Genomic DNA, 11,747 nt, shown 5'->3' with positions numbered 1-11,747 from the left:
CCCTAATTCTGGGGAAGAAGGAGAAAAGGAAAAGAATGGAAAAGACATAATCCTTGGGAGCGTCAGTCTCCTTCACTTCTTACATGTTCACTTTGTGGGGCGTCTGCCTAGAGTCAGGGGTGGCGAGTGCCTGTGGCGCATGTGTCTCCCGGGCTCACTGGCTCTGATCGCGGGGTTAGAGGTGGCTCTCTGATCGGTCCAGCCCAGTCTATTCCTCTTCCCTCCAGGCCCTCCGACCACCTGCTGGCTCCCACCCTGAAAAGCAGGGTCTGTCCTCCAGCCCCGAGGCCGGCCTCGCCAGGAGGGCGTATCGCCTGGGGAGAAGGGAGCCACTCCCTCCTACGGTGTCCATAGGGGTCTGACGCCAAATGCCCGTCAGTCCTGAGGGCAGGTAGGTCCCCTGCCCCGCATGGTCACCCAGCAGCGGCGCTGTCACTGCCCTGTCCTGCACTCTGCAGGGGCCAACCTGGGACTGTCACCGCTCTCCATAGCACTGCTCCTCCGTTTCTGCATCGCCGGTAAGTTCCAGCCTGTATCTAACGGGGGACATTTCACACTTTGAAAGCAGCGCTGGATTCTATTCCACCAACAAACTTAGAATCAGGTTTTGCCACTTACTTCTCTCACTCAACTGCCCCTTGGACTTTTCTTGCAAGTAATGATGGCAGCGAGACTGGAAGATACTGAGTTTCCGCATCTCCTTGAACCTGAGCAGGAAGCTCTGCTCCTCCTTCTGGGTGTGGGCGGCCAGCACTTCCTTGGTAAGGCCCAGCGTCCTGAGCGGCTCCTTCTCCGGGCCCAGGCCGCAGGGCCGGCAGTCTGGAGACTCGGGGCCGCTCACGGCATCTTCCACAAGCTCTGGAACAGAAGACGGGACCCCTCATCTGCAAGGGCCCCGGGCCTTAACACGACTGAAAAACCCACAGTGTGTCTCTGCAGAAGGAAGTCCTTCCCAGGAGAGACTGCTTCGCTGCCACAGCACGGAAACCCGGGGTCTGTTCGGTTTAGCCTTCCGAGAGTTAACAATCAAAGGCAAAGACGAGGACGGAGAGCCCTATGACCTGGGCGGCTCTGGGATCCGTCCTCCAACCAACTGAAATCTGGGGTCTCGGGGGTTTCAGCCCAACGTTGAAGATGAAGCTCCTGGGCCGTCCCTAGTTTTTAGAGCATGATACGCTAGGCTGGCGCACGACCCCCGTCCTGGTTCGGGTGTGACAACCGTGACCCGGGCAGCTGCAGGTGCAGACAGGACAAGGGCAGGGGGACCCACTGCCTCTCCTATGTGTATGCTTCCCTCACTGTCTCTCTCTTCCCAGCAAAGGACAAATCTGGATTTCATTTCACTCGTGGGTGTTTGTGAAGAACAAGGTAAGTCAGTGACGGTGTCCTTGCTGCTCTGCGGGCACAACCTGTACTAGCTCCTGTCCTCAAACAGGAGATGGGGTGGGGACCCTCAGCCTCAACTAAGGGGTATGCCTGGGATCCCTGCTCCCTCTGTCCCATCCCCAACCCCCCCACCCTTGGGCTCAGCAACACCATGGCTCCTGCCCTATTTATGCCTGAGCAGATGACTGCCACCAGGTGGTGCCAGAGCGCAGCGGGGCTGGCCACAAGGTATGGCTGCACCCGCCCTGCTTCTTTCTGCACCTGGATTCCTAATTTTTATTGTTAAAATCAGATCATCCAAGAACCAGCAAGCATACCTAGCTCAGGTTGTGGCTTCTTGTCGCCCACGTGAACGATGGTGCTGCTGTAGCTACACTGGCTGGTGAGGGACACCACACTCTCCGCCTTGCAGGGCAGCGTCAGTGGGGGCAGGTGTGCACTAACCTCGGCGTGGCTATTCACCTTGGTGGGCAACGTGGTCTCTTTATAAGAGAAAATGAACACAGACACAAAAATGCAATAAAAGCAAACGGCTGGGATAAGAACCACCACTGTCTACACGGTGCACCAATACCCAAGTGACCCACTCAGCCTGCGCACACCCCGGCACGTGACGGTTTGTCCCTGGGTGTTTATTCACAGGGTAAGGATGGAGAAGAGGAAAGTCTGAAACAGACAGTTATAGTCTTGCAGCCTGAGTCCTCTGAGAGGAGGTGGGTGGTTGGGCAGCTGCAGGTGCTCGGGGTCAGCAGCCTCCGGCCAGGGCCTGTGTACAGAGGCCACGCAGGCAGCCAGGAGCCCACCCTCTGCTGGGTGCTCTCCCCCCTGAGGGCTAGGACAGAGGCTGAGCATCACAGCATGACTGACCAATACTTATGCTCTGTCAGCAATGGGACACCTGGTTTCTGGTCCTGGTAAGGACCACCAGCAACACTCACAACTGAGGGGCCGGGGATGTAATCTGACTGGTGGGGGGCACTAACATTCAGAGGCCAGAGCTCCTCCGAGAGACATGGAAACAAGACCTGCCCAAGAATGACAATGTGAGATGCCCCCCAGGCCTCCAGCAGCCCCACAGGATCCTGTCCTCAAAGTCCCAGATCACCTTTACCTCTAGCTGGTAAGAAGGTTGCTAACTTTTGAGCTACTTTGGTCACTTAAATACTGTGTCCTTGAAGCCACTCAAACTTCCTGTGGGAGGGAAGGGGGCTTCTGACCTTCAGTGACACCTGATCCCACAGCAAAGGACCCGAGTCACCACACATGGAAGAGTGCAAACCAACAAGACACCTGTGGAATGCAGCCCGGGGCTGGCCACTGCCTTTCGCTTGTCGCTGGCCTTCTGGGTCGCCATGTTTCCCGGGAACTCACACTTCCTCTTGAGAGTGGCCGCCTCGCTGCAGCTCTCCAGGTACCTGTGTGGAGGGCCGGAAAGGGCGTCAGGCAACACGGGAGCCCCAAGAGTGCATGAACCGAGGCCAGGGACACAAGTGCCCACACCTGATGACGCTGTCCAGGCAGCTGATCTGCTGGTAGGAGCCGGCAGGAGGGTTCTTGCAGCCCAGCTCCTCAGGAGAGCTGCCCGCGGGCAGGCTGGTGCCCGAACTGTCCTTTTCCACGGGGACAGCTTTCATCTGAGCAGGAGAACTACTGTGCATTTCTGAAAAAAGGACAAAATATTTTTGAGTTCACACTTGTTTCCCCCAAAAGAAGATTCTCTATTTAAAAAGCATTTTAATTCTACCTAAAAATAAGGCTGGGGGCTCAGAATAGGATTCGCAGCCACAGAAACAGCGACAGCCAGCTGCTTGGGCAGCCCTGCTGGGGCATGTGCTCCTGTGCCATCCCCAGAGGGAACCTGGAGAGAGCTGTCACTAGGGCCTGCTTCCTTCTGGGGCTCGGTGACACTTGGTCCAGGCTGTCCCCAGGGTCTGGGACTCAGCAGTGGAAAAGGCCAGTTCTCATTTGAACTCCTGAAACTTTCAGGGGCAGTAAGATTGCAGATGCTCTGTGGTGGATGGGTATTCTCTGTCTCTGGGAGAATCAGTCCTTTCAAATAGGGCCCGGTGGTACAATAATTACGTCTCCAGTGGAGCCGGCTGAGGATGCTTCTCTTGCCCTCTCCGCAGGCACCACATGTTATTCCCTGAGGGACCCTCAAGGCCAGAGCCATGTCCTGATCACTGGTGTGTCCCCAACACCCACACAGGTTGGAGCATGCAGCATGCCCACTGGGGGCAAAGTGCACACACACCCACATGTCCCAAAGGCCAAAAATCCTGGTGAAGAAGAGGTGCAGGTCAGCCCCAAGTGCAAGGGATGAGTCAGAGCCTACCAGGGGGAGAGGCCTACGGTGCACCTATGTGCATACATGCAGAGGAGCTGCGTGAGGCCAGGCAGGAGGCTGCAAAATCACAAGGTGGTGAATTGGGCTCAGGTGGTGGGGAGTGGCTGACAGCCCCCTGTGCCATTGGCTCCCCATGAGTGGGAGGCCCACGAGCAAAGCTGGTGCCGTCCACTTCAGATGCCTCATTCATACACACGAATGCTAGTGGGTTGGCTGGGCAGTTCCCTGGGGTGAGCGTGTGCATGTGCTCACATGAGTGTAAGCACTGACCCTCTGGCCACGACGTAGAGCAAGGAGGACAGAGGCCGTGGGGGCAGGGATGGACGCCTAGGCAACACCTCGACAGGTGTACAAGGTGCCAGGTACATGCCTGGAGACCAGAGTCAGCAAACTGATGGAGTGAAGGCCCACACTGCCCTGCGTCGGCACAGGGGCGGGCTGCTGCACAATGGAGGGGACACAGCACGCTCAAAGGGTCAATATCCTGCCATCCGGAGCTAGAGTCAAACCAGGTTCCCCTTGCCACCTTGCCACACTGAAGTTTTATTAAGGAAATGGAGAGACTGTTTTTACCTGCAACAGATTTTTCCTTTTGTTCTCCAGGTTCACCAGGATGACTTTTGTTTTTGACGCTGCTGCCATTTTTACAAATTTCCTTGAGGAGAAACAAAGGAACATGTTATTCCCCGTGAAAGAGCGAGTTCTGAAGGAGAAATCTGGGCGAGGCAGGGCTAGAGAAGACATGCTTGGCCATCTGAAGACCACAGAGCCAAGTGGCAGGTTATGTTTTTGTGACGTCTTCACTCTTGCTTGATTTTTGGCAGCTTCCCCCCTTAGAGTGTAGAGTAAGGCCCGAGTGAGCAGGTTCAGAGAGCAAGAGGCACCATCCCCCCGGGACGGGGACAGACAGGCAGGAGGGACTTACGGTCCTCCGTCGGCGGGAGTCCTCGTGACCATTGCTGTCGCTGGAGGAGGTCTGGCTCATGAGGTGTTCATGGGACCCGTTGCTGCCCAGGCTCCCGTAGCCGCTGGAGCCGCTGTGGGGCACAGGCTGGGGAAACAGCAGATGGGAAGGCCTCAGACGCAGCTAGGGGTGCAGATGGCACTGCAGGGTTAGCGACCCCTGACCCCCCAACATGCCTGGGTCGCAGAGGGGCTGCAACCTGCCCAGCGAGCTGGGTGATGACAAGGTGGGGCCGGGCTGGCACTCAGGGTCAGGCTGCGGGGAGCACCCCGGTCCCAGTCACCAAAGACTCCCTGGGAGAGGATTCCTTCAACCCTTTCCCTCAGCTCACCTGGGCCAGTCTGGGTTCTATCCCAGGGTTTTAGAAATAAAAAGAGGCACAGTGCGGTTTGGCCATGGTCTAAGGAGAGGGAGGTGCAGAGCTGCCCAGCTGGGGCCTGGTGCTCATGTTAAGTCTTCTTGGGTGCTGTGTCCACAGGAACAGGGGAAAGGTGTGCTCATGGCCCCCAGGTCCCAGCAGAGCGACCCGGGGGGGGACCACGGGTGGGCAAGCAGCATGGCTGTGGGGGATCTCAGGTGAGTCCTTCAGCCTCTTGCCCAGGGCTGCAGTGCAGACACAGCACCCCAACTATGCAAGGGGGGACGCTGCCCCCAACTATACAAGCCGTAGGTGTGCAGGGCCCAGACCATGGGCACTAGGGTGCAGGGTGGAGCAGGATGGAATGAGAGGAGCCTGAGAAGGAGGGATGGGCACCCCGGGACTCTGGGTAGCTCCTGGCCACTTGCACAGGGGGACAGGAGGGCGTGCAGGGAGCGTACTCACCTGTAGGAGCAGCCGGTGGATCTGCTCTGTGAGCTCCTGAATGCTGGGGTGCTGGTCCTTCTCCTCCACGAGCGACGGAGCTGAGAACACGTCCTCATTCAATGGGCCCCTGTCGGTGTTCATTTTGTCTTAGTTGGGCTCCATGTTGCACACCTGGGCTGGGCTTGCCTCCTCCCTGCAGACCCCTGGGCTGCTCCCTGCCCACCACTACCTCCTCCCTCCCGCTCCTGGCTCCGCCTGCATGAGGTCTCTCCCACCTGGGGGTACAGGTATGTGGCAGGAAGTGGCTTGGGTTCTGGTCACCCAGTCCTGCCCCATGCCACCTGCTGGTGGGGAGGGGGGCCCCCCCGAGCTGCGCTGGGGACTGGGAGCACTCACACCCTGACTCTGTGTCTGCCGATGATGAAGGAGATTTTTCTGCTCCACGGGTTGATGAAGCTGGACCAGCTGGTGTCCAGGGTGACGTACTCGCCATTCCGGGCTCGGAACCGAATGGGAGAATAGTCGAAGGGCTGCCCGCCGGACTGCACGACTGGGAGAGTTAGAGCAGCGTGGGCGTGAGGACAAGCGCCGGGTGCTCTCGGGAGCAGGAGAGCCGAGGGCTGGTCCACTCTGGAATTGGCTCCGAGCTTCCAGAGATGCCAACCCCCCCACCCCACTTTCAATTGTCCACGATGGACTATTTCCAGAAGGACCACCACATGCTTCAGGACACACGTCTCTGCTGGCTTTGATGGGTCCCCTCCAGGGGGTGCTCAGTGTCCCCTTCTGTGGGGCTGGGCTCAGCAGGGACGTGTGTTATCCAGTCTCCTGGCCTGGTCAGCACCTCTGCTGCCACAGCTGAGCCTGCCCGCCACCCCCCCACACACACCTGCCAGGGAAGCCAACAGTCACAGCCAGATTCCAAAGATTGAGGCCCCACAAAGGGACCCACAGACATGACTATAGTCGACTGTCAGAGCTAGGGCTCGGGCAGGGCCAGGGCACCCACCCCCACATGCTGCTAACCGATTTGACCCGTCTCAACTGGGTGCTGATCTCAGGATGACCATGAAAGTGGGACCTACTCTTTTTGTGGACGGTGACCATCAAAGGCCTGTCACCAGGGTGAAGCCGCACGAGCACGGGGGTCTCGATGAGGTCCTGAGGTAGGTAGCCCAGGAGGGGGACCGCCCTGCAAGGCAAGCACGTACCCTTCATTGAGCATGCAGGAGTTCGGCTGCAGCTCCCACCCAGGCGGGGCAGCAGACCACCTCCAAGAACCCTCTTGCTCACTAGGAAAAAGAGATAGACTCCAAACTCCCCCAAGATCGAGGTTTGGGGATGAGGCTAACAGAGAACCAGTCTTGCAGTTACTCAGCAAACGAAAGCTCGCAGCCTCCCGAGGGGCTGATAGGAAACAAGGCCCTACAAGGCCCAGCCCCGGGCAGGCTGAGGGCCTTGGCATCGGCTTAGCTCCTCAGAGAATAAAACAGACAGTTTTTGCCGTTCCTCTCTTAAGATCTTTCCTGTCTTTGTGTCATTTGTAAGTTCCGCCAGAAGCGGCTGGCATGGCCTTTTTTAACTAGTTTTGCCTGGACTCTGGACAACCCTGTGTGTGCGCCTCTTTTCCAACACCCGAGGGTTCTCTTCTTCTATTACTTTGGCCACCACATCTAGTCCTGAGGAGCCACCCACAGGCTGGGCGCCTTGGCTCTGTCCTGTTGGGTCTGCTGTAGCTCTTACTCTACCCTCTGGGAGGACGTCTGGGGGTGAACTCCCCGGGGCCCCTTCTGCCTCTGCATCCAGCTCCCTCCACAGCTCAGCCCTGCCCCCTCTTCCAAGTGCAGCCTCTCAGCCTCCCCTTGGAGGCCAGTCTACTTGCACATGAACTGGTTCCTCAAACTCTTCTGCTCAAGCAGAAGGACGCTCTCCAAGTCTTTAGAGCGAAGCTTGCTTGCTCCCAGTAGAAGGGAACTTGCTTGTGGCCCAGGGTCATTATTTTGTTTTCTCCTCCTGCTCCAAAATACACTCTTGCCAGGCCTTGTGATTTCTTTGATGGGACAGTAGGTACAGAATGTTCCTGGTGCCCTTCCAGGTCAAGGTTTGGCAGGGGGAGGGGGGAAGGAGGGGGGAGGGAGGGGAAAGAGGAGAGGAAGAAGAGGAAGAGGGAAGGGAGGAGGAGGAGGGAAGGGAGGAGGAAGAGGAGGGGGAATGGGAGGAGGAAGGAGGAGGGGGAGGGGGAAGGGAGAAGGAAGGTGGGGAGGAGGCACAGCAGTAAAAGAAGGAAGAGGAGGAGGAGCAGGAGGAGGAGGAGGAAGGAGGAAGAGCAGGAGGAAAAGGGGAAGGCAGGAGGGAGTAGGGGAAGGGAGGAGGGTGAGCAGGAGGAAGACGAGGGGGAAGGGAGGAGGGAGGAGGAAGAGGGAGAGGAGGAGGGAGGAGGAAGAGGGAGAGGAGGAGGGAGGAGGAAGAGGGAGAGAAGGAGGAAGGAAGAGGAGGGGAAGGGAGGAGAAAGGTGGGGAGGAGGATCAGCAGTAAGAAGAGGAAGAGGATGGGAAGGGAGGAGGGGAAGCAGGAGGAAGAGGAGGGGAAGCAGGAGGAAGAGGGGAAGGGAGGAGGGAGGAGGGGAAGGGAGGAGGGTGAGCAGGAGGAAGAGAAGGGGGAATGAGAGGAGGGTGCAGGAGGAGGGGAGTAGCAGGAGGAAGAGGACAGGAAAGGGAGGAGGAAGGAAGAGGGGGAGGGGGAAGGGAGGAGGGGGAAGGGAGAAAGAGGAAGGGAAGGGAAGAGGAAGAAGGAGGGGGAGGGGGAAGGGAGGAGGGAGGGAGGAGGGGGGAGCAGGAGGAAGAGGAGGGGGAAAGGAGGAGGAAGAGGGGAGGGAGGAGGAGGGGAGGGAGTAGGGCAAGCAGGAAAAAGAAGAGGGGAAGGGAGGAAGGAGGAGGAAGAAGGGGAGCAGGAGGAAGGAAGAGGAGGGGAAGGGAGAAGGGAGGTGGGGGAGTCCTGGCCACCTGCCCAGCTGTCCTGGGCTCTGCGGCTGGGCCCCCCCGCAGGGCTTTGCTAAGGCGGCTCCTGGCTCCTCCACAGACCCTCCGCCCTCCACCCCCTCCACCCTCCCCAGCCGCTCACTCCTGCACAGGAGTGCCCCCCGCGGTGGTGTGTGGGCCGCGTTCTCAGGCTTCTGGAGGAATAAATCATGGTCCTGGGTTTGCTTTATGAATGGGGCCCCCAGGGCCCACCCTCCAAGACCCTGCTGGGCGGGGCCAGGTGTGGCCCGGGAACCTGCACCATGAAACCCTGATGCTCCGATGGTTCTACCTGATGCTCCGATGGTTCTACCGCGGCCAGAGCAGGAGGCCGATGATTCCCTGGCTGCCTGCGAGCAGCTCTTCCCCAGGAGGCTCCGTGGCCTGTGTCCAGGGTGGTACCTGGTGGCCGCGGGCCAGGCGTGGGCAGTGGGGTAGACTGGATCCCTGACAGCACCTGTGGAGGCCACCCTGGCCACCCTGGCCCTTCTAGGCCCTCCTCCCTGGGTCTTCCAAGGAAAGCTCCTCCCCATGACCCCGGCAGCCAGCAGTATTTTCTGTTTCGCGCAGGAGCAGCTGGGGGAAGGCGCTCCACGGGCCTCGGCCCACAGCCGGCAGCCCGGATCCCTCTCAGGACGCAGTGCTCCGGACTCCAAGAAACGCCATCGGCACCAGCTATGGCCCATTGGTGGGAGACGGAGCAAAGCTCTGGGTGGGAAGGGAGGTGATCCCCGGGGCCGGTCTGTGGCACCCAGGCCAGCAGACGCCTTTCTGCTGGGATCCTGCGACAGCGTCTCCAGCTTCCACCCCAACACCGTCCCAGGCACACCTTCCCTGGCTGTAACCTCCTTTACTCACGTGAGATTATGAAATGAGTTCAAACAGGATAATAAAGACAGACTCAATTAGAATGATTACCAGGTGCTCCCCGGAATGCCCCATTTACACAAAGCTCATCTCCCAGGAGGGTTTTAGGGCAATTCCAGGATGATTTCATTGCCAATGGTTCAACATTCTGGTGAATTATCACGTAAGTAAAGCCAAGATGCAGCCTTCGCTTTAGCTACGCAGCTTCAACGTCCAAAACATGAAAATCCATTGAGCTTTACTGAATTGCCATTAAGCAACCACCGAGATCATGATGAAACGCTAAATATCCCGTGATCGCGTCTGCTGCCTCCAAGACAAGCCAAGTGCAAGAGGCGCGTGCTGGCCGAGAGGCCGGCGTCACCGTACTTACCTTTCATCCACGTCCTGGAACAAACAATTTGGTGTATGTGTGGTCGTAAAAATTCTCTTTTCAGGAGGAATTCTAGGGGCTGAAAGAAGAGAATTTTACACAAGTTTCTGATTCTAAGAAATAACACGCCTGATGCAGTCATGATACAGACACTAGAAAATACCACATAGATTCAGAGCGATGGGCAGCTAAGGAAGGAAATTCAGACATGGACCTGAAGCACAGAGCCCGCCGCATCGGGAACAGGGCCGACCCTATGCTGGGTGACCGCCAGCCGGCCTTCCCAACTTTTTGTGGACAGGTTTAGTCTAGAAAGCTAAGAATTGGCACGTTAACAGAACCCTGTGCTGATGCATAGGCTTCTCTCAGCAAAATCAGGCTGGGAGGCCAAATTCATGACTTTTAAGATCCGACGAGAGTGAGCTGAACAAATTGTTTTTATTCAGATTCAAAATTCTCAGCAAATATCATTGTGCTGGGGACTTCATAGATTCTAGGGTGGGTGAAGCTGATAGAGTAATTTGCAGAAAGGAAATCATACATCCAGGATTTTCCCTTCAACCACCAAATTCATGCACAAAACATTCAGAATTCCAGAGCCTCATTCCTGAAGGAGACTCAGGTCGTTTCGAGGAGTAACATGTTGAAATCTCAGTAACCTAAGTCTTTATTGAATATTTGGAAGAGAACATTCTATCATCTTTATGGAAGAACCCACCAAACATCTGAAAGAGAGCCACGTCCCTAAGACACTTCCCCTAGTTTTAAGAAATACCTTCTTACAGCGTGACCTCATTAACCCCTGAGACAAGGTGAGGAGCACAGTGGGACGTGGCCTAAAGCAGATCCCTGTGGATCAGTAGCTACACATGGCGACTGCTCTCTGCTCTCCCGTGGCTGGCTGAGTGGCCAGGGTGAGGACCTTGGGCTCCTGGCCAGGTACTGCGGCTGGTTCGGCACAAGGACCATGTCATGAGGCAGTTCAGGAGGAGGGCGGCACCAGAAGGACAGAATCGGGGTGGCAGAGTGCCTTGGGGCCCTCTGGGCTTCAAAGGAAAACCCAGTTTTGGGGAGTTTTCGGGGAAGGGGTGCCCTGAGAAGCTAGCAGGACCAGGGATGGACAGCCGGTGGGATCACTGTGCTGTGGTGATGGCCTTCTAGGGCGAGGAAGGGCAGAAAGCAGGAGCAAAGCCAGGGTGTTGGGCAGCCAACCAGCCTGCAGAAGCCAGTGCCCATGGGGGTAGAAACGCAGTGGGAGGTAGGATGCACCCAAGTGGGGAAGGAGGAAGGTCAGCACTTCATCTCTTGGGAGGGGAATGGCTTGGTTCTGAGCAGGCAGTGGTGTGTCTGCACCTTCCAGGCGTGGGGGTGCATGGGGGAGGCAGGGGCTGGGGGACCTGGACCATCGGGGCCATTCTCACTACTCAGATGGAAGGCAGCGGCTGGGAAAGGGGAAGGCACTCTCGGCCACAGCAGTGGCCTGGTCACTGTGGGAGGTGCTGGCACCCAGACCCTTTCCGGAGATGGTACGGCAGGGGCTACAGGGAGGCCCAGGTGACAAAGGTGGGTGTGCCATAGAGGGAGACAGACACCCTGCCCAAGGCTGGCGGAGAGGCCAGCCTTTCTGATGTTAGGTCTGAACCAGGGGAGTCACTGGGGAGCCAGACGGAGACTGTGCCCCACGCCCCCCACCCCGGGCTGGGCGGTTACCTTCGTAGCCTGAGTGCACTCTCTCTGCCAGCAGCACGCAGCACAGCTGGCTCCCGGCGCCCTGCTGCTCCCGCACCTTGACCAGGTAAGGGGTCATGCGGAACGGGTGGTAGCGAATCTCGTTCTCGTGGTTTTTCCCAACACTGTGGAGGAAGGCCCGGTCAGAGGTTTGGACTTAGGACAGAGGACCCGTCGTTTATTGCCGGTCACCTCTCCCTGCAGCGGCTGTTATGATAGCGGTCCTTCTACTTGCTGTACGGCAGCCTGAGAAACGGAGC

The 11,747-nt window shown here is 57.8% G+C and overlaps 1 protein-coding gene across 8 annotated transcripts in view; it reads right to left on the bottom strand.

The window, feature by feature from the left end:
• The window catches only part of PER2 (period circadian regulator 2), a 41,923-nt gene that overhangs the window by 10,435 nt on the left and 19,741 nt on the right, over window positions 1-11,747 (bottom strand). For all 8 annotated transcript variants that reach the window (XR_011994105.1, XR_011994104.1, XM_072719011.1 and 5 more), the window contains exons 8-18: window positions 11,470-11,612; window positions 9,760-9,838; window positions 6,588-6,694; window positions 5,899-6,052; window positions 5,521-5,629; window positions 4,659-4,784; window positions 4,307-4,388; window positions 2,887-3,046; window positions 2,677-2,801; window positions 1,704-1,868; window positions 619-858 (exon numbers count right to left, since the gene is read on the bottom strand). Coding sequence is in view for 6 of the 8 variants with exons in the window: in XM_072719011.1 (XP_072575112.1) it covers window positions 619-858; window positions 1,704-1,868; window positions 2,677-2,801; window positions 2,887-3,046; window positions 4,307-4,388; window positions 4,659-4,784; window positions 5,521-5,629; window positions 5,899-6,052; window positions 6,588-6,694; window positions 9,760-9,838; window positions 11,470-11,612 (1,490 nt within the window). In the remaining 2 variants the exon portion in view is untranslated. The remainder of the gene's footprint in view (window positions 1-618; window positions 859-1,703; window positions 1,869-2,676; window positions 2,802-2,886; window positions 3,047-4,306; window positions 4,389-4,658; window positions 4,785-5,520; window positions 5,630-5,898; window positions 6,053-6,587; window positions 6,695-9,759; window positions 9,839-11,469; window positions 11,613-11,747) is intronic.

Source organism: Vulpes vulpes, chromosome 9 (assembly GCF_048418805.1).
Source record: "Vulpes vulpes isolate BD-2025 chromosome 9, VulVul3, whole genome shotgun sequence".
NCBI lineage: Eukaryota > Metazoa > Chordata > Mammalia > Carnivora > Canidae > Vulpes > Vulpes vulpes.
This window is presented reverse-complemented; position numbering and strand designations above follow the sequence as displayed.